The sequence below is a fragment of the Carlito syrichta genome, unplaced genomic scaffold, assembly GCF_000164805.1.
Source record: "Carlito syrichta isolate Samal-C Ts95f unplaced genomic scaffold, Tarsius_syrichta-2.0.1 Scaffold314799, whole genome shotgun sequence".
In the NCBI taxonomy this organism is placed as follows: Eukaryota; Metazoa; Chordata; class Mammalia; order Primates; family Tarsiidae; genus Carlito; species Carlito syrichta.
The window spans coordinates 280,919-303,754 of NW_007258895.1; the positions used below are offsets into that span (position 1 = coordinate 280,919).

A 22,836-nucleotide genomic window follows, 5' to 3' on the forward strand; every position below is an offset into this window, starting at 1 on the left:
AAAGACATCAAATACAGCCACCTGATGGAATGGTGTGCAGCTACTAAAGACTATGCTTCAAAGGACAAAGAAGGCAACTGCTTATAAAAATAATAGCTTGACAGATAGACTCTTCTTAATAAAGACATGCTTACAAGAAATTTATTATGTTTAGGTCCACATGAGTATACAACTACAGACCCTAAGAGGATTGATACATAAACCATGATATGAAACCATTTTTATTTTCAGGCGAGCAGATTTAATGGACAACTTTGTTTGCTGCATGCTTTTCTGTTTCCCCAAATTTTTACCATGAACCTATTTTACTTTTGGTATTGGAGGGGAAAAAAGTCACTATTTCTTTAGTCCCTCTGCTTTGGCTCATCCTATCTTTTGCATGGGACACTCCCTAGGCCTGAATATACCCTCCTCACTCCATGCCCCAGATTGTTCTTAATTTCTCCTTCCCTGAGAAGTCTGCAGGGCTGCCAGCCTGACTGCAGTGGCTAAGTCAAGCTGGGTGAGTGTGAGTGCGTGTGTGTGTGTGTGAGCGTGTGTGTGTGTGTGTGTGTGTGTGTGTATGTATGTATGTGTGTTTAAATGCTTATGCTCCCTATGATGGCTGACCCCTTGATTTTCCCAGCTAGACTATGAAATTCTGGAAGGCAGGAACATATATTTATTTTCCCACCTTCAAGCCCCTCTGAAGCACAAACCAAGCCAGCAACATGTGAATGAATGAATCCAACCTCCCTCGGGTCCCAGAGAAAGTCATCAGGAAGACATCTGGAGTGAGGAGAGGGAAAACACACCAGTGCTCTGTGGCCCTTGAGTAAGGACAGGACTGAGCCGCAGATCTGCCTGATGGTACTTCTCAAGGCAGCCAGAGGATCAGCTGCAAACCTACCAGGTCCACAACAAGAGTCTTATTGTTGGCCTCAAATAGGTGACTGGCCCCATCAGTGAAGGGCCTTATTCACCAGAGGGAGATTAGATAAACTGTCTCCCCACCTTTTTGGAGCAGCAGGCACCATTAACCCTTCGATTTCCAGCCAGAAGAACCTGGAATTTCAACTATTTATGAAAGCATCTCTTTCTCATAAAAGGTATTAAAGTAAATTATAGACAGTACATTTAACTCAGGATGCACATATACACAGTCACCTGTCAGGTGTGCATGTATTCACATTCACACATATACAGACCCTGCCAAGCACAAAGAACTATACAAGACCAGACCAGCAATATGACCCACACAAAACAAGGACTGGGAACTGCAGCACAGGAACAGGCAGAACAACTATCCACAGCAGACACCAGCATACACTGTCAGCCTGCAGGCCACTTCCTGACAGGCACAAGGGGTTGCCATTTAAGTACAGCTGACTGCAGCATATTCAGTTTCCTGCTGAAACCCTAATAAAAATGACCATAGCCGGGCTCGGTGGCTCAGCCTGTAATCCCGTGCTTTGGGAGGCTGAGGTGAGTGGATTGCCTGAGCCCGCAAGTTTGAGACCTGCCTGGGCAACTTGGCGAGACCTCATCTCTACAATAAATCAAAAAATTAGCTGGGCATGGTAGCGTACGCCTGTAGTTCCAGCTACTTGGAAGGCTGAGGTGGAAGGATCGCCGGAGCCCAGCAGGTCGAGGCTGCGGTGGCCGGGAGCGGCCACTGCACTCCAGTCTGGGCGATAGAGTGAGATTCCAACTCAAAAAAAAAAAGACCATAAAGGGGGAGAAAGGTATAAACTCTCAAGGACAAAATACTGGAGAGGAGACGACAGCAGATATGACATATCAATTAAATTTTGGTGCGGGAAGGAACTGGTTACATGGAAAGTGACCAGGTGGCACAGACAAAGCTTCCCTAGGGCAGCCAGGAGAAAGGAGCCTGGTACTGCTGCTGCAGACACCAGAAAACTTAGGGCCTGGAGGCTTCAGGAGTCTCTAACAGAGGAGGCAAGACTGAGAGCAGGAGGACTGGCCAGCACCTGTACAAGAGGCAGTAAGAACCCAGTGCCCAGCTCTGGCTAGAGAATCCCCACTTACTGGCCAAGAGCAACCAGAGAGTTGGCCTGGGAAGGCCCTGGACTACTCCAGGGGCAGCAGGCCAAGTTGAGGGGCCAGAGGAGATAGGGGAGGAAGGACCAGCAGCAGGAAGATCCCAAGAAAGTCTGCATACTGAGGTTGAGGTCCCTAACCTCAAGTCCTTCTGCTGTCCACAGGTCCCCAAAGACTGGAGATAACAGGATTCCTACAAGGGAAAATCAACTAACCTAAGAGAAAGACCTCCTAAAACTGGCATTCCCACAGAATGGAGATGAGAGGGCTTGTACCTAAGGACCTTCGAGGGACTCTCTCCAGAAGGAGCCAGTTCCCTGACTGCCTGTCCTTCCACAGCAAGGCCTGCCAGTCACCACCCCCACACACACCTCATACACATGCACTGTCTCCTTCTTTAGGGTCAACACTCATTTGAGAAAGCCCAAAACCAAAACAAACTGAAAGAGAACCAGTAGAATGCAAGTCAGACCAGAGACAGAACAAAACTTCAAAATAACTGAAATTATTAGAGAAGGTACTGCATCCATGAAACATAAATAAGATACCATAAAAAGGAACATACAGAGAACAAAAAGTGAGAGCTAAGAAATTAAAAAATGTGATAGCTGGAATAAAAATCCAGCAGAAGGGTTAGAAGAAAAGATTAATGCAGCCTTAGACATGACAAAGCAATGCAAAAAGATGATAAAATTAGAGACTCTGGCCAGAAGAACTGGTAGTCAAATAACAGGAGTTCCAGAAGTAAAGACCAAGGAGGACAAAGCAAATTACTAGAGGAAAAAAATATGAGAAAACCTTCTTGACTAGAAGAACAGATCTTCCCTTGTTGAAATGTACACAGGTGTCTAGCTCAATGAAAGAAAATCTTCATTAGGGATTTTCACTGAAAATAAAAGATATGCCTCACTAAGGCGCATATCTTCATGAAGTTTTAGAATTCAAAGGGATAAATAGAAGTTCTTAAAAGTTTTCAGAGAGAAAACTCAGTTCATTTACAAAGAATCAGGAATCAGACCTGAACTTTTCAACTAACATGAACTTTTCAACAGTAATGGTGGAAGTTATAGACAATGAACAATACCTTCAAAATTCCAAGGGAAAATGAGTTCCCATCTAACATTCTAGAGCCAGTCCAACTGCCAATCAGGAATAAGGGCAGGACAGGTATCCTCAGACATGCAAGGTCACAAATAAATAAGTAAATGGGGGGGAGAAAGAGGCAGTGAGCATGAGCAACATCAGGCAGGCGAAGGGCTCCATGTATGTTTATGGTGTATAAAATCAACAGATAATACCCTTTAAAACTCAAGAAGTAAAAAAAAAAAAAAGATATTTACAAACACAGACATGAGCACTAGAGCACGCTGATTAAAGAGCTGGAAACCACTTCCTCTGGGAATAGGACAGAGAAGTAAGACAGAACAGGCAAGGCAGGAGACACTTTCGCATTATAAGTTTTGTGGTTATGTATCTGACTCTTTAACTATGTACGCATATTATTTTGAAAAAAATTAAAGCCCCTTGATACCTTTAAAATTCCCATCTGGCCCATTTTCAACCTTCACATATGTCAGGAAGCACAGTAAGATCTGAGGGTAGATACTGAGCAACAGCGAGAAAAATCAGTATGTGTTACATAACACCCTCCTGCCATGGGAAAAATCCCACCAAACAACTGCCACACTATCACACCAATGAGAACATAAAATGAGTTTCAAGGGCCTAGGAGACTGCCCCTCAAGGCTCTCAGGTCAAACAGTTAGCATTTCTCTTTAGGTGCGTTCATATGTTACATTTTTCACTGAAAATAAAAGATTGTTCCCCTAAGCCAAAGTCCTTAAATACAACATTTGCTACAAGAAAGTTCATGTAGGGGTTATAGAACGATCCTTTCCAAGCCTCCAAGGTTGTTACAATTCAAATACTCAACTTTGGAGGAAATATAAAGTTTAAACTAAATAACTGGTATGTTCTAAAATTAGGTGAATGCTTTTCTCCCAGCTAGGAAAAGGCTGACAAACCAGCATGGCCAAAATTGCCACCTGTTTATCCAACATTCCAATGTGTTATTCTAAGGCTAAGGTTCTGCACAACAGACCTCATCCCCTCAAATTACTACACAGACAACTTTGCAGCATCCTTTAAGCCCAAACCCCAAGGACCTCTCAAATGATTAGTGAATGGAAGCGACAGATAAATGGATGCACATTTGCACATCTATTCCTTTCTGCGTATGACTGGACTAGCCAAGTTCTAGTCTAGCTGAGTCTTTGCTCCTCACCCCATGGGCGGCCACAGCAGGAGGATGAGGGTGCAGTCCTAGAACACATCCTGGATGGCCACTGACATCACCTATGCAAGGGGCACCCAACCCCCAGGCCGCGAACTGGTGGCCTGTTAGGAACTGGGCTGCAAAGCAGGAGATGAGTAGCGGTGAGTGGAGTTCCATCTCCTGTCAGATTAGTAGTGGCATTAGGTTCTCATAGGAGTATGAACCCTATTGGGAACTGCGCATGTGAGGAATCTAGGTTGTCCGCTCCTTATGAAAATATAATGCTGGATGATCCTTCTCAACCCCCTGTCGTCTGTGGAAAAACTGTGTTCCATGAAACAGGTCTCTGATGCCACAAAGGAGACCACTGACCTACGCAAGCCCTATCTTTCTCTCAGGGCCTTTGTAGAAAGGAGAGAGAATAGTGGTGGAGTGGAAATCTGATTCAATGGGCAGACATGGATGAAAACAAATGAGGAAAAAGAAAAGGGCATCAGGGGAGCCTTTGAGATTTCCCATCAACTGCTCTGGCCTCTCTGTCCCCCACTCCTACTCTGGGAAGAGAGAAGAGACAAAGATTTGAAGTGTCCACCTTCCTAACCTGACGCTTGAGGATGCAACTGCTGTCCCATTGTACTTCACACAGCACGACACCTAGCACATGTCAAGTAGACGACCAACCAGTGTGCACCTGACATACATGCATGGCTGCTCCTCTCTCCTGAAAGCAATGCTGGCCACTTAACATAAACTCTCCACACAACTGTGACAAGTCTCGGACTGTGAAGTAGAGGAAGCTGAAGTCTGGCTGTGGACCACATAAGTCTGCTTGACAACTATGGTTCTGTGCATCTGCCCCACTTAACACTGCAATGCAGCCCATTTTCAGAGGAAGAAGAGAGGATGCTGTAGGAAATATGCTAGAAGAAAGTGACAAGATGATACAAGCAGTAAAAAAAACGAGAGCCAGACAGGGCCAAGGAAGGTAGGTGGTTATTCCTCACTAAGGGCCATGACTGAAGCTCCCTCTCCCAGCGTGGGTTGCCACAGCACCACCCTAAAACAACAAAACCCCACTGATAACAATACTCTGGCTGCACCACACTCTCCCAAATGTCAATGTTTATACAGAACATTGCCAGGTTCACTTGGGTGGGGCTGTTTTCCTAACCTTTTTTCATACAGCATTAATTACGTTCTCCTCTCCATCTTGGAATGGCAGCCCAAGGGCTTGCTGTCCAGCCATGGTGCTGGGACAACCAGCTAGACACGCGTTCCATTCAGCCCACAACCACTGAGCACCTGCTACAAGCACAGGGACCTGCAGGGAAGACCATATGAAGTATGTGTGTCTTGGGGGCTCACCCACTCACTGAGAATACTGCCCTGCTCACACTAATTCTCTCAAAGGCAAGGGCTAGACTGGAGGATGTCCCCAGTACACTCCTTTCCAACACCATGACACATCTACCATTCTCATGGCCCCTTCAGATGCAGCTAGAGCAGTCCCTGGTCCATCACCAGGACTAGAATATACGGTAGTCCTGGCTGGGTCTCCTGCTGAGAACCCACTGAAGTTAGGGCCAGGTAGGCATGTCCTCCACACCCGGGCATGAGCGGTCTCCAGACCTCAGCTGCCGTGGGGGATGAGGTCAAGAGGCTGCCTGGTCCGGTGCTCCCCTGTGGCTGTTTTGCATATTCAACAGGTGTCAGCCACCTGACAACATTAGCACCCATCACCCCACAGAGGTATAAAGACCTGTTCCAGTTTATCCTGGCATAACAGAAATCTTCAAACGTTAACCAGCTAAGGTTCCAAGTTCCCTAGGCCAGAGGGATGTCTGGGATCCATCACAAGATGGAATGGAGCCAGCGCAGTGCCATCGGTACCCAGCCTTTGACCCATGGCTTGAGGCAAGAACCCCAGCTCTGCTCAGAAAAAGTTTGACCTTGGGCAAGTGACTGCTGTCTCCATGAGACCATTTTTAAGGATAAAATGCAAACACAGTGAGGGAAGCTAGCACTGTAGCTGGTACATGATTTTTTTTTTTAAAACCTTTGCACTGATCCCAGAAACTAGCTAGTTCCAAAGACATAATCGCAGAAGTGAGCCTTGGACTTCTGCCTTGTGACAGCTGCCGTATCCTGTAAAGAGTCAGCCAATGCCACTGCTAAACACCAGCAATGCCACTGGTTAGCTGGGGCCTGGACTCCACAAAGCACCTTGGGCCACCAGGTACAACTCCTGATGGGCTCATAGGAAGAAAATGACTCACTGCTTGTTAAGACTTTGAGGAACAGGCCATACACTGCCCTCCATCAAGGCAGAGAAGTACAAATGAAAGTCCCAAAGCAAGGTTTTCTGAGGAGGGACAGAGAACAGGAAAAGGAATCATGCCTCTAAAACCTTTCTGCCCCCACAGGACAAGCTTGCTTCCCTGTGGCTGGTTGGAAGTGGATCACAGCTGGAACCGCACAAAGTCCTTCAGAGTCTTGTGGCTCTGGGGAGTTTCTGTCCTCCTCTACCTGTGCTGTCCCTGACCCTTCACCTTAGTGTCCCATGGGCTTGGTCTGTAACACCATACCTGTCTGCACCTTTTATTTGAGAAGTAAATACAAAACCAGTCTCACCATCAGACGACACTCTTCAAGGACAATGAGGAGCCTTTTCTTCCTCCCTCACCTCTCCCTGGGGGCCAGCTCAATGAATAGGAGGCTCAGCAGTGGTATTTGCTGTACCTTCCACTCTGAGGGGTCCATCTCCACTGACTTGACGCAGAGCAATCATCAGAGCTCCACAGTGCCAAAACCTGGGCAAAGCCACTTCTCTATCATCCCCACCCATAGAAGGGGCTGGCTCTTTCAGGTCTTTTCCTACACTAACATTCTCTGAATGTGCCTCACTCTGAAAACACAGATACTCCAGAAGAAGGGAGATGCTTACACGCAGGTAGTCGCTGCACCATCCTTCAGAGACAGTCTCTGGTGGCCCCTGGTCTTCCTTTCCATCTGACATACTATCTTTTTCTTTTCCCATTTCCCATGCCCCCGCCTCATGCCTGGCAGTGGCACCCAAGAGTCCTACTCAGCCCTGCTGAACGCCCCCAGAGCTCAACACCAGAACAAAGGAAAGAACAAGGGAGAACACAGATGTGAGGAGGAGGCAGCCTCTCGCTTTGGTCACACAGAAGCTGCATTCTTTGAGAAGGGGGATGGCCCCTCCCACTGACCTCCTGGCCCAATCTAGACCAGTGCCACTTCAACCCTTCAGACCTGGCCCAGCACTCTCTCTCTCTGTGTAACTGTCCAGGCAGTGCGCAATGGCCCTTCAGTTACCTGAGTGATCTGCTGCAGCTCCCCCTGGTGATACCTTCTGTGGTCAACTGAATAACGGCCCCCAAAAACATCCAGATCCTGATTCCTGGACCTGTGAATGTTCCCTTAGATGGCAAAAGAGACTCTGCCAGTGAGGTTTAGTTAAGGGTTTTGAGATAGGATTATCCTGGATTATCCAGGTGGGCCCTAAATGTAATCACAGAGGTCCTTGTAAGAGGGAGAGAGAGGGAGATTTGACAAAGAGAAGGAGATGTGGTGGCAGAAGCAAGAGGCTATAGTGGTGAGAGGAAAGGGCCCTGAGCTGAGGAAGGCAGGTGGTCACTGAAGCCTGAAAATGGCAGAGACAGGGCTTCACCCTGGGAGCCTGAGATGGAACCCACCCTGCCCACACCTAGACCTTTGCCCAGGGGTATTCATTTTGGACTCTCGACCTTCAGAACTGTCAGAGAAATACACTGTGTTAAGCCACTAAGTTTGTGGCAACGGGAAACAAATACACCTGCCAGGTTGTATCTTATGATCAGCAGCCTCCCTCCCAGAAGGAAGCTACCTTGAAATTCACATCTGACACACTTTAAGCACCACAAAGATGTTTATGAGTGACTGATTCAACAGTGTGCCTGTGCATAGGCTGGACTTGCCTTTAGGATAGGCCAGTAAATGTGGCACAATGTGAAGGACATCCTCTCCCTTAAGATACCCACGCTGCTATCCTATGAGTCTGAGATCTCACCAATACAACTGCTCCCTGGGTCTGGAGAGCTTTACCACCATAAAGAACATTCCCTTCCTTCCCTGGAAAAAAAAGTTTTGTGGAGGGCACAGGAGGTTAAGACACTCACATTTCAAGCTGCCTACCTTAACTGATTTCATTTCAACTGATGCCTTAAGCAGATCAACTCAGACTGTTTTTGTACTACATTATATACTCTCACGAAATGAAAGACATGGCTATGCAGATGGGGACCTGAGCGGAGGGAGGAGTATGGTGGAGACCCAAAGGTGAAGGTGTTAGAGATTTGCCCCTGGAAGATGGCAGCCTGGCCCCATGCCACCAGCCCTGCACATGTACATGTGAGCACGGCACACACACACATGAACACATAGCCGCCTGCCTTTGCTTTTTCAACCCTAAATGTTTTCTGTTTCAAACTCCCATAAAATGACTATTTTTTGACAGTTCTTTCCCTGCTGCTACTTAATTAGTTTCCTAACCAATTATTCCAAGCTTTTCACTTTTCCAACAGCCAAAGTCATTTCTCTCTCTGTGGGAGGGAGACGCCCAGCACATTATCACAAGCTTTCATCCTACAGGGCACCATCACAGTGGCGGCAGAGAAGTTCGCCCACAGTTCTGAAGATAACCCGGCAGGGGTGCCAATCACAGTCCATCTTCCTGGCTGCTTCCCAGATACGGTGTACAGGCCACAGAAATCCCTCCACAAACTCAACAAACCCGCCAGTCTCACAACCCCCATCACTTCTCCCCTGTCACTGAGAGGGCACCCAAGTGGACAATGAGATGTAAACCATCTTCAGCCCCCTCTGTTAATTAATCGTGGGTGGCCAGAAGTCTCCCAACTCAATAACTGCAGGCACATGGGGAAGGCTGAAAGAAGGACATGGATATCTAATTATGGCCCTGAATGCAGGCAGGCAGCTAATTACTATTTTGCTGTCCCTGACTCACCACTTATGTAACTGAGAAAGAAGGTAAGCATACTCGACAGTCCAATGAGACAGAAAGGTACTCAGTGGGCACCTGCAGTCACCAAATCCTCTCAGTGTGGCTTGAAATTTGAAAGGGAGTCATTTTCGGGAAGGCCAATTTGAAATGTTTGTAACAGAAGCTCAAGCACCAAGAAGTAGAGGATGATCGCTGACCAAATCACTAGCCAGTCAGCCAGCATACATAGGTCGGCACCAGCCATGTGCGGGCAAGTTACTACCAGGCCCCACTCTAGAAGTGCTCACTGTCCTGGAGAGAGAGGCTCACGTGGAAGTAAGTGCAACGTGCTCTCCATACTCCAACAGGTGTGCCGGGATAGGGGATACAGGGCAGAGGGACTTGTGTCTGACCCAGGCCAACCTGAGTCCTCTGCTGACTCTCCAGAGTGATCCAGGGAGAACGGGAGAGCCTTCTACCCACTTGCAGAGGTTCGTTCATTCTCTTCCTTTGACCCTCTTGGCCCACTCACTCCTGTATGTTCTTCTCTAACTTCTTCCCCTAGAAGACTCAGCTGCCCATACATGACACCAATACCAGGGGTACAGAACATCCAAACTGCCACATGTAGTCCCCTGTATGAGAACAGGTAGGCCCTACCCTCTCCATTTCCCTCTCCTCCCCAAAGGGCAACTCTCGGGCCACAGGTTGGGACCAGGAGACCAGGGGACTGGGCAGCTTGCCCAAATCTGTGGTCTAGTACCTGTGGGTCAGTCTCAGTTGCCCCCAACCCCTTCTTGGGCTGGGTTTCTTCACCCATAAAATGGAAGGCCTGGATCAAGTCAAGGCTAGAAACCCCTGACTGTCATCCTCAGGGGAGTCTGCTCTGTTCCTGGTCTGCACAGCCCCATGATTAACTGTTGCTAACTTCCATTCTCTCACTCTTCCTTATGGGAAGAGTCATGAGGGCTTTCATGCAGGGTTGCAAATGGCAGAACCTGCCACTGTCTAACAGACCCAGGCCCAAGCCCCTTCTCTATGTGTCATTTGACCTCCACCCCCAACATCCCAGCTTATAATCAAGGGAGTGGAAGAAAAGGAGGAAGAGGACTTAAAGTTCAGTGCCCAGTCTCTGGAGAGCAACATCCATACTGAAGGTCCCACAGACACATCTGGAAAACATTCCTACATCTACACACTCCATTCTATGGGGTGAAGTTTCAAGCATCGATGTAAACTAGACTTTGGGGGAAAGGGATGTGGCATTTGTCAGTAAATGGCTTTGAGCTTCTCCTCTCACTGTTGACAACAGTTAAGAAGAGTTTCCAACCCCACCTGGGTCTATCTATATTCACCTTTAACATTCAAAATAACTTAAATTTGGCCCAAAAATACTCTATAAGGCCAAGTGGCTGGCAGGAAGACCAGAGTCAAGCACAGGGTCTCCCTGCCCTACCTCTAATTCCTCCAACTTCCTGTTTTGAAAGATTGTCACAGATACCACCAGATGCCTCACCTTCCAGCCAAGAGGCTCAAGCCCTTGCACATCTAACATGTATTTACAGATCACATTTTACTTTCAAAATACTTAAGAGTCATTAAGGAATTAATTGTTACAATCCCTCCTCCCAAAGAGGCAAAAACTATCCTCAGTTGTCATTATTAAATAAAGACAGGATAGGGGATTCTTCTAAGGCCCTGTATCAGAAAAATCAAGTGGGGAAAGGGACCAGGGTAAAAAAACCTCAACACCTTGAAAGTATCTTCTCAACACCCTTGACTTCTCCATGATTTGTGAAAACTCACAGGCTGTGCCAGCCCTGACAGCCAAGCAGATTGTGCTCTGGCCCAGCCACTTCTCGTGAACACAAAACATAGGTGCTGCTTATGCACCAGTCACCACTGACAAAGAGTTTAAAGATACTGACTACTTTTGCAAATGTTTAAGAAATAAGTTCATTATTTTGGAGTAAGTAGTTAGTTAAATGGTCAACACAGGACAAGGTGCTTTTCTTGAGCAGGTACATGATCTAGGCCTTCAGGCACCTGGATAATTCTGCTGCTTAAGGAGGTCAGTCTGGTCCAGTCAGGGCATTTTTTTTTTTTTTTTAACTGCAGCTGGCTGGGAGTGGAGAGGTTTGATGAGGGAAGAGTCAGAAATAGTCTAAAACTTCAGCCAGAGCAGCACCTGATTGTATCTGTTTTAAAACTTATATTAAGATTCATGCAGAATTCTACTTAAAGACAGAGATCTCCCAACTAAAAGTCTGAAAGCACCTAGGGACACCAGGGGAATGCTGCACATCAAGAAGGCAGGGTGAGGGACAGGGCACCTCCTGTGCACAGCTCACAGTTGCAACTCAACACCAACAGTAGCAGAAATATGTCACAAATGAGATGGAGTCGGGCACAGTGGGTCACACATGTAATCCCAATATTTCATGAGGCCGAGGTGGGAGGATTATTTGAGGACAAGAGGTTGAGGCTGCAGTGAGCTATGATGGCACCACTGTACTCCAGCCTGAATGACAGAGCAAGACCCTGACTCAAAAAAAAAAAAAAGAAAGAAAAAAAGGCAAAGGTACCAAGAGCAAAGTGACCTCCCGAACATTCTCCTACAAGAAGCACACTTAAAAGCCAGACCCCTCCCCTGTCAGCACTTGGAGTCCTCTGAAGAACCTTTAGATCAAGCATAATGGCTTCATACATAAGTACACAGGCACCCCAAATTTATTTATCTGGCTGAACCTTCACATCCTAGGGGAATGACAAACTCACTGGTTGCCCCCAAAAGACACATACCAAGAGCTTAAAGTGTTTTCCCTGTGATGTCTGGGAAAAGAAGCTGGGCTGCAAGTCCTCAGCACAAACTCCACACCATCAGGTAGCTCTTGTCTCTTGGACTCTCAAGGACTCTTGAGCTGAGACGGAGGAGACCACACAGCGCAGGCAGGTCCTCAGCACCACATCCTGCCACGGAAGGGGGCATCACCATTTCTCCACGGCCCCATGCAGGAGAGGTTCAGGGTCAGTTTGTCTCAGAGGAGACATGGCTCAAGAGCATCAAGCCTCAATCCATGACATGCTATGACATGGAGGAACCTTGAGGACTTCATGCTGAGTGAAATAAATCAGTCAAAAAAGGACAACTATTGCGTGATCTCACTTATAGGAGGTCCCTAGAGTAGTCACATTCACAGAGCCAGAGAGTGAAAAGAGGTGCCAGGGTTGGGGGAGGGAGGAAGAATAGGGAATTGTTAGTGTTTGATGGGCAGAGTTTCAGGTTTGCAAGATGAAGAGAGTCCTGATGGAGGGTAGGAATGGCTGCACAGCAATATGAATATGCAAAACACTATTCAACTGTACACTTAAAAATGATCAAGACGGTGACTCTTACATGGTGTGTATTTTGCCACAATTAAAAACAAGAACAAAATGCTAGATCATCTTTTCACCTTGGAAAGCAAGCCCGCCGTGTTCCACCCCAACTCAGGGTGCTCAGGCTTCTCCCCTAGAGTGGGTGCTTCTCCCAGAGAGCATAGGCTCTGGAGACACCTGCACCTTAGCTTTACATCAGTTCCCCAAAATTCAAAGTGGCAGAAGTAGGTAAAATCATGAGCAGCAATTTACAGGGGGAGAAACAAAGGCAGAAGACAGAGACAGCAGTTCAGGCTTCTAGATTCTTTGTTTTATCCACTCCTGAAAAACCAGGACCCCAGCCAAACCTTTCAGGCTCCTACTTGTCTATGAGGATGCCCAGAGCCCACCTCACCTCAGTCTGCATTTGGGAAATTTCTTTTCCTTTTTTGGGAAATCTGCCTCTCCTCCACACCCACCAGTTACAGGGCATGTGGGTGTATCAAGAAAAAAATTTCCCAAAAAAGGAAAAGAGATTCTCCCAAGTTAGTCTCATCTCAGAGCTGCTGCAGTGGCAACGGTCAGGCCCACTGACCCAACCCAGTAGCAGTCCCTCAGCAGAAAGGGCTTCCTAAAGCCACTGTCGCCAAATCCAGGGACTGCTGTCCTCCTTCTGCACACTGCCACGTCCTAGTGCCCACCTTTCTCTCCAAGTCCTAACCAGTGAGACCAAGACCACCTTTCCCCTGTTCTTTAGAGCTCTTGGGAGGTTTTCTCCCCTCTCCTGAGTAATCACTAAGGGTCACCACACCCCTAACCTCTCCCAGGAACACCCCCTCGTCCCACGTTCTCTCTTTTCTCGTTCGCCCTCCCACTCCCCAAGCCGAGAACTGAAATTCTAAAGCAAGACATTTACAAAGTTGGTTAGCTCAACTCCACAAATATTTACTGAATGCCTACTAGGTCTGTGCCATCCAAGCCTGGTGTTAGACAATGCAAAGAGATTCCAAGTTATCAGATGTCAGGGGCCCGACAATGAAAAAGTAAAGTCTAGTTGGTAAGATAACATTTAAGCAAATGAAAACAAATAGTAATATCGTATACAAGTGAAGTAACAATTTGAAACAGATTGTGACTAAGTGCAGAGGGCACAGACTGGCCTTAAAATGCTACAGTTTATTAAATGGGATGATCTCAGGGGCAGCTGGAGGCTGCCACAGGAAAAGCCAGGGCTGAGCTGGGCTTGGTGGGGCTAGGAGGGTCAGAGGTGGCCAAGGGCTATGCAGAGCGGCTGGTTTTGGAGACAAACACTGAGATTGGGCCACTTCATAGACACGATGGTATGAGCATACCATGTGCAGGATGTGGTACCTATGTGCTTCCTGGTTCAGAGATACACAAACAGTTCTGCAAACCTTTGGTGGCCTGGAATGCGGGGTGTCCTGGAAACTCCTACAACCTAGGATAAGGCCCACCCCTATTTCACAACTGGCAACACACTGGACAGCAAGCCAACACTGTCCCTGCCCTTCCTCACTCCTATGACATTTTGCACTGTTTAAGAACAGAGCTAATAGTAAATCGCATTGACATTTTAATTTTTAAAAATAAATAAAAATTTTGTTATAGAGGCTGGTCTGTACATTGTAAGATGTTCAGCAGCATCTCTGGCCTCCACTTTCTAGACGCTAGTAGCATTCCTGCCCCAGTTGTGACAAAGATGACTTCAGACACTGCCAGCGGCCCTGGGAAGTAACAAGGCAAGCTGGGATAGTCACCACTCTACTTCTAGGTACTCACAGAGGAAGCTTCCAGCTCAATTGGAGTTCAGCCCATACAAAGCTGCCTAAAAAGTTGTTCTCCTGCTCCAGGTCTCAGGACCCTGTCAGCTTGGGGAGCAATCATGAGGAACAAACCATAGAGCATGCAGACCACTGGGGTGTGGAGGAGACTGCCTTACCCAGCCTCTACTCTGATCGCTTCTTTGCAACCTTTCCCGTGGGACCTTCCTGATGCAACAGGGAAGACCCTTACAGTCTAAGAGATGTGTTAGGGGTATTTCAACACAACTGCCACTGTCCTTTTCACTTGTAGAAAGGGCACCACTTCACTTCTGAAGATGCTGCATATGTGCACAGCCCTGGTCTGTGCAGAATAGCACCAACTGGCTCACCAGGTCAGTCTCTTCAGTTCCCAGGTCATCTGCCAGAAAACAGGCCATAGCCAAAGCCTTCCAGCTCTAGGCATGCCCTCTCTCGGCCCATGCTTTTCCTGAGGCTTCTTGTTTTACCCATTTCCCTCATTCCATCCCACCTGTGCCCTAGCACCACATGAAATATTACCCGAGCCACATCCAGGTTGCTGGGAGACCTAAATACACTAAGAGGTATCAGTGCTCATGGCTGGGCAGCTTCAATTACTCAGGACTGCTCCTGGGATACAGCCTGGGTTCTGTGTTTGTGCCAACACAAAGGCATACCCAGGAGTCACTCTCTTTCTGTTTGTGCAACTGAGTCAGAGGGAAGGATGGATTTTGCTGGACTTCAGTTAGAACTTAAGAAAGAGTTCATGACCCGAGTAACTGGTTACTAAGGAAAATCCAGGGAGCTCTGTTTTTTGGAATGGTTCATGACCCAGCCTGAATGTAATCCTGTGACCTCCCAAGGATCTTTGGATACTGTTTGTCTGCTATGGGACTTAAGAACCAAACAGCCAGCCACAGGGAGAACAAGGTAAACCTCACAGGTGTAGGGGCCCAGTTCCAACCCCAGGGCTACTGCCCATGTGATGGTCAAGCCTGAAGAACATGAAGGGCAACGTGGGATCCGTCCTTCATGTCTGCTTCTTACCCCAAAGGAAAGGCATGTCCAAGTGCATTGCTTCCCTGCTCCTATCTGTAGGGAAGTCCACCACTTATCAGTGCTCACCTCCAATCTACTCACCTCCAACTACCTTGAACAACAGATGTTCCCATAGCAAAAACCCTCTGCAATTCATTCACGATGGACATATATGCTCACCAGAAAGAATGTGAAGGAAGAAAATTATTTTTTAAAAAGGAATCAATGAGGTGAGAGTCATTATAGGACTAAGGTATCATATGCATTGATTTGTCCCAGAAACAAAGTAGAGAAAGTTAACACATCACAGAGGTTAGCACTTATGTGCAAACAGACTCACTTTTGACCTTTTATATGTCAGCTATAAAAGTCATCCAAAAATTTCAGTTCCCTAACAATCTGGAAGGTCCTTAGAGAGCAAGTTTTCTCCACTCACACTTCCAGAAGTCTGTCTCACTCCTGCAGCAGAAGAAATGAACTCAGGGTAGGACAGGTAGGGTGTTCAAGCACTTTACATGATAAAACTAGACTTTCTAAGACAGTCTCAATTTTAAAATGCCACACACACTGGGTGCACACACACCCTCACCACGTAGAACAGGAAAGGGTGGTCAAATTTCTCATCTTTCAACTCTATAAAGTTTAGAATGTGGTCCTACTTTAGGTTAGTTAGGGAAGACTCATCTCCTTAAGAGAAAGAATCAGGAGATGAAATGAGTAGAAAAAGAAAAGCCAGAGATTCTACCAGGCTGGCTTTCCACTTTGGGCCTCTGGGACAACAGCAGCAAACACTCATCCAGTCCAGGAGGCAGGTGGAAAACTAGGGGAGTGGTAGGACAAGAAGAAGCTTGTGTGCCTCTGGCTTAGTGACCAGAAGAATACTGATCCCATGACCAGGAGGCCTCTGAAGTTATTAAAAAAGTCTATGCCAATATCAAATGGGATGAAGAAAAACCAATTACAGCCGCAGAACTAGGAGGCAGTCCCATGACTGCAGCGCGAACACATGTACTTGATACCCACTTCCACATCCAACAGATCCACAACCTGTGCAAGTCCTTGCTATGACCCAGGACTCTGCTCTCACTTTCCCCTAACTAGGAGTGCTTTGGCCAAGTCCAAATTCCTATTAGCCTTGAACAGAAGTGACTTCTTCCCTTACTACTTCCTCTTATCCATGACCACTGCAGAAGATGTATCAAACCAAAGGTTTCCACAGAGTGCTGCAAATTCCTCAAAATATCCCAGACTCCCTACCAGAAGCCCAAGTAGGAGCACACAGCTGCTGTGTTCACATACTACAATGTAAATGACACAGCAACGGAGGAGCTTGGTGAAGGCTGGGGACAGAAAGTGGGTGAGGAGAACACTCACCATCTCATCCAGGGCGTAGCGCAAGAGGCCGTGTTCATAAAGGATGAAGAACCGCCGCTGCCATTTCTACAACAGAGCAAAGGGGAGGTGGTTAGGATGCTCTGGGTTTTGGCCCTGGATCCTGGCTTGCTGAATTGCTGCACCTGACAAACCTGTATCTAAGGAATACTGGCTCCACAGATTCCATTTCTGGGGCAGATGGCAGGAAAAGAGAGACCCAAGGCATAAGAACAGTGATTCACTAACCAGAAAAGATTGATTTGTGTTTCCACATAAGTTACTGAGGTTCAACAAGAAGCTTCTGTTTTAAAATATGGAAGCCCCAGGAGCAAAAGCAATGCGTGGTCACCTTTTTGTATTCCTTATGGCACCCAGCACACAGTGTATCACATGATGTGTCAATACTTATTTGATGAATGATCTGACAAGACATAGAAAATTTCTGGGAAACTGCTATAAGGGATTGTTCTGAGGATCCACAGGGAGAGAGGAAGCAAACAGATGGCCAGGTTCCAGAATTCACTGAGGTGAGATGAGCTAACAAAAATAAAAAAGAGGAGGAGCAAGACCAGTGGAAAAAAGTCCAGTATCCGGGGAGTGCCTGACTGGCAAAGAGCCTCCCCTCCCTCCCTACTCTCTACCCAAAGGTCAGGCCACCGGGAGTGCCCACAGTGGTCAAATGCCATCAAAGGCTGAAATGAAAAGGACTACAAGGCCATATACCTTGGCCTAAATCATTATTGACAAGCACAGCTTCAGAACCCAAAAGATCATTGTAAGGGTCCATGACCTATTTTCACTGTTTCAAAAAGTCCAACAATATTTAGATTTTTATTGGCAAAAAGGTCACAAGAACTAACTATAAAAGCATATCTCCCTGCTTTGGGCCAGAATTATATCATTTAGAATAACAACTTTCCTATCAGAAGTTGGAAGTTGTGATTCTGTACAACCTTAATATAAAACAGGGACAGGAACTACTCCCTAAAAACTGCAGCCTGGCTGGCTCAGTTGCTCCTGAGTCCTTTCATCTGGGTGGCATGAACAGGGACTCAAGCAGCCTTGCAAAGAAGCCTTGTAGAGGGCTGGTTCCATGCTGGGAGTTTAGGCAGAGGCTACCTAGACATGTTTCCCAGGAACATTTCCAAGGGCCCTATGTGTTGTCTTTGAAATCAAAACCCATTTCAAAAGGAATCCCAAAGACCAGAGGCACAATGTGAGGTCTGTAGGGCCAGAAAATGGAGCCAAGGTCCCCGCCCCAGGAGAGGGGGTGAGCCACAGAGACCAAGAGGACAGGGAAGGGAGCTCCGGGGATGCAGGGGACAAGAAGGGGAGAGAGCTGGAGCAATTCACAGGGTGTGAACAGCAGCACTCATAAGAAAGACCATGAAGAAGTAAGGACAGTCTTGTTTTTTTTTTTGAGTTGGAGTCTCACTCTGCTGTCCAGACTGGAGTGCAGTGGCTGTTCCCGGCCACCACAGCCTCGACCTGCTGGGCTCCGGCGATCCTTCCGCCTCAGCCTTCCGAGTAGCTGGAATTACAGGCGTGCGCTACCACACCCGGCTAAATTTTTTTATTGTAGAGATGAGGTCTTGCCTGCCCAGGCGGGTCTTGAACCCGTGGGCTCAGGCAATCCACTCACCTCAGCCTCCCAAAGGCGCGGGATTACAGGCTGAGCCATTGGAGTCAAATCCAAAAGGGCTTCCTGGCAGAGGAACAAACCCCAGGTCAGGACTATCTCGCTGATCTAGTGAGACTCTGGCTGGAGAGGAAGGGAGGTACTGCAGGAATCGGGAGTCTAATTAGCATTATGCAAACTTTGCCTAATTGCTCTTTTACCTCTCCCATTTAACTGTTTTAGTGTCAAGCTGATCTAAAATATAGGCAACACCCGCACAAGAGCATCTCACTCTGAAGGGAGAGCTATGCATAACCATGTGCAATTCAGACTTTATCTGTGGTAACTATGAGTTTGCCAAATTGGGGGAGTGGGGGCAGCTGCTGATACTGCCATCCCAGGATCCATTGTTCAGCACTCCATCTCCCTCTCCATTTTGTCAATTCACCCTCAGATTGGTCCCCTTCTCTGGTTCTTTCCACCCTGAGAATTCCCTCCAGTGCCTTTACCCGAGACCGGTGCACTGGGTTGTCAAAGTCGGTCCCATCTGGAGCCAGGAGCAGCCAGCCACCATAAATGGGTTTTGCCTAGAGGAGAAAAAAAAAGGCAGGTCATTAGCACTTTGGACCACAGAGAGAGAACAGGTCAAGTGAATGACTAGCTTACCCTGAAAACAAAAGCTGCCTCTACTCAGAGGACACCATGCCACCTATTCATGAGTCTGCAGCAGCTTGAGAGTCAGGCTGGTGGGGATCGTGCAGCATCTAACATGGAGAGGGGAATGCAGAGGACAGAAGCCTCTAAGATACATGCTGCCTCCCTCAAATTCCTGGTCAAACCACCAAGATCAGGGGAAAAAATGGCTTTTATTCAACAAATATGTGAGTGCCAATGTGTGCCAGGCACCAGGAATGGAATACAAACGACACAGTCAAAAGCCCTCATCCTGAAAGATACTGAAGAAGGCCTGGAAAAAGAGACTGCTTTGGTGACCAAAGCCAGCTCTGGCCAAGAGTCATCAGGTGACTGGCTGTGTGGCCATGGGCAAGAGCTCTCTGAGTTTCAACTCTCCCATTTGAAAAGTGGAGATGAGGACAACTCTATCTCTACCTCATGAGTTTTATGTGAGGATTGATGAGATAATGAAAGTAAAACCCAGCAGAAGAATGTAAAACAGAGCTGCCACTTTGGAAAACAGTCAGGCAGTTCCTCAAAAAGTTGAACATAAAGTTGCTGTAAGACCCAGCAATCCCACTCCTAGATATATATATACCCAAAAAACCTGAGAACAGGTGCTCAAATAAAAATTTACACATAAATGCTCATAGCCAGTATATTCACATCGCCAAACGGTGGCAACAGCCTAAATGTCCATCAACAGATGAATGAGCAAAGTATGACCTATCCACATGATGGAACATTATTCAGCCATAAAAAGGAATAAAATACTGACACATGCTACAACATGAATGGACCTCAAAAACATGCTGACCCTCAAAACATACGATAGAATTCTTCTTATATGAAATATCTAGAAAAGGCAAATCCATAGAATAGAAAGCAGATCAATGATTGGGCTTGGGGAGGGGGGATTGGGAATGACAACTAATGAGTGTGGAGTTTCTTTCTGGGGTGATGAAAATGTTCTGGAAATAGGTAGTGGAAATAGCTGTACAACATTGTGAGTATGCTAAAAAAAAAAAAAAACCACCTAACAGTACATTTTAAAAAGGTGGATCTCATGGTACGTGAAGTACATCTCAATTTTTAAAAGCTACATGAGAATAAAAAACACTGAACACAGTGCCTGGCCTGTGAGTTCTCAATAAATGCCAGGCATTGTTATATGTTTACCATACGTTTACTGTTATATACTGCTCCCAAGACCTGGGCAGGAACTCAGGTCTTGGGAGCAGACCTGGGTGCAAAACCCAGACAGACACTCTGGCTCCAACTCTGTCCTCAGTCACAGCCAGCTGGCGAGAAGGGGTTGGAAAAGGTACAACCAGGTCAATTTATCCAGTACCTTTTGGAGGGCAGTAACACAAATTAAAACCCAAACCCTCTGACTGCGGCTTACACACCTAGACTGATCTTTGGATAAGCCTCATGGGTCTTCCTGATGTGCTTTTTATTCAAACTAGAGGCCCACCATCTTGTTTGATAGCTGTAGACTCTGTGACTCAGAGGGCAGGTTGCTTGCCGGAAGTCATACAGCTCCCAGGCTGAATTAAGAACCCACTCTTTTCTTGTCTATCAGTCCTCAAGGCCCTCAGGAGCACTGGCTTTTCCTATGAAGAGAGCAGGTAAGAGGGGCTTTGTGCCCAGGGTAGGGGGACAGGGCACAGGAAGGAAGGGAGAGACTCGCTTTAATGAATTAAGAGAGTGAGTGTTGGCTATAGGTTAGAGAGACCTGACCCAGCAGGGGTGTGTGGAACAAAATCATTCTGCCACCTGGGAAGGCAGAAGTGAAGGGGAGCAGAGCTCTGAGAACACTAGCTGCACCCAGTCAGTTCCCAGGCAGATGGGCTTGGCCTCTGTCTGCAACACTCCGGGGACGTGCCCTAAGTGGACCTATCCAAGCCTGCACATGGCACAGAAAAGTCACAGTCAGGGCTGGACCACGCCCTGTTTATATCTGAACCCAGTGACTCCACCCTTGGTTTCTCGTTGACCACTGGTACCCACCTGTCAGAGGTTGGACCACAAAGCTGTCTCTCCATCTCTAGCTTGACTGCACTACTTTGCTAGCCTCTGAGTGCAGGGTTTTGGAGTGACATCACACCATTAGCTACATTTACCTGGCCTTTCCCTAAGAATAACAGTGGGGACCCAAGGGACTGGCACACGCTCCCTCAGACCTCAAGCCATGGTCTCAACCCAGCCCACCATCAGTGTTGGCATCCACATCTGCTCAGGCCTTCTGTGTGCATGGCCCTGTATGCTGGATACTAAGGAGCCTGCCGTAGTCACCTCACTAGGCCCTGACTTCCTGATAAAGATCACCCCAGAGGGGACTGGTCCAGGTGGGCAGGCCAGGCAGATGGAGGGCAGAAGACAAGGAACCAGCGGAGTGGAGGAGCAGGTAATGCCTCATCCAGCATTCATTTACCAAGGGAAACCCAGAGTGACAGAAAGTAGATGAGTGGTTGCCTGGGGTTTGGGGGACAGAAGGGTTGGGGGTGACAGGTAAGGGCTGCAGGGCTTCTGGAGATGATGAAGTGCTCTAAAAGTAACTGTGGCAATGGCTGCACATCTTCAGGAATATACTAAAAATCACTGAGTTGTATACTTTAAATGGGTCAATTGTATGGTATGTGAATTTGTTTAAAAACATCACTTACCAAGGCTTACGTCAGGCAGTGGGGAGGCAAAGATAAAGACAAGGCTGCTCTTACCCTCATGGGCTCACAGTCCAAGGGCAGCATCAACTAATTTAAGTACTTCTAGACCCAAGGAAGACAAACTTCTGGGAAAGGTGCAAAGACACTAGTTTTCAGGTGACTGCCCCAACCAGATTTGGGAAGCTTCATTCAAAGAGACAGGGACAAAGGTTACAAAGGGCAATGACCTGATCCACTGGTTCACAGGAAGGAAGCTGGAGCAGGCCAGACAGAAGCCAAAGAGGACAGGAGGCCAGGTGCCACTGACGCAGGCCTGACGGATGAGGGGATGGAGCATGCCGCTCCTGAGAAGGCTGCCTTTGTGCCGGCAGGTGGGTGGCCACAGGACTCCAGATCTACCCTGCCCCATGCCACCCTGTGCTGCCATGATATAGGCAAGGCCTGGGAAGGAGGCAAGGACACCCTTGCTGCTCCCAAATATGGGGGAGGCCTGGGATGGAAAGGACACTCTGGGCAAGGGCACAGCTGGGAAACAGGTGCAGTGGCAGAAATGTCTGCACTGTGGGGCCACGAGGAACCATCTGTAACTATTGAGAACCCATTCCACAAGCCCAGAGAGCCCAGGGACTTGGACCAAAGGTCTCACACCAATCTTCCCTCCCACAGCCTATCATGCAACCTGCTTAGCTCCCCCAACCTGGCCCTCTCTTCCATGCCTCAGGGATCCACCGAAACATCTCTTCCTCAAGGGGACTGTTCTGACCCTCCTCAGTCTCTAGTGACTCACCTCTGTCATTTCGATAATGACACAGTGCAGGACTAATTTGTACCTATTTTGGATTATGTAATTACACTGTTATGACATGGCTGCCCTCCCTTACGCCAGAACCTTCACTCCAGGAAGGCAGGAATGCGGAGGGAAGGGAGGTAAGCACCCGGTCAGCTATGACCAGCAGATCATCTGGGTGTGTGGTGGTGTCCTC

General features: G+C 47.5%; 1 protein-coding gene across 2 annotated transcripts in view; it reads right to left on the minus strand.

The window, feature by feature from the left end:
• MPRIP (myosin phosphatase Rho interacting protein) overlaps window positions 1-22,836 on the minus strand; it is a 145,010-nt gene that overhangs the window by 91,345 nt on the left and 30,829 nt on the right. For both annotated transcript variants that reach the window (XM_008071986.2, XM_008071987.1), the window contains exons 2-3: window positions 19,019-19,096; window positions 16,892-16,957 (exon numbers count right to left, since the gene is read on the minus strand). In XM_008071986.2, coding sequence (XP_008070177.1) covers window positions 16,892-16,894 — 3 coding nt within the window. In that variant the 5' untranslated portion in view covers window positions 16,895-16,957; window positions 19,019-19,096. The remainder of the gene's footprint in view (window positions 1-16,891; window positions 16,958-19,018; window positions 19,097-22,836) is intronic.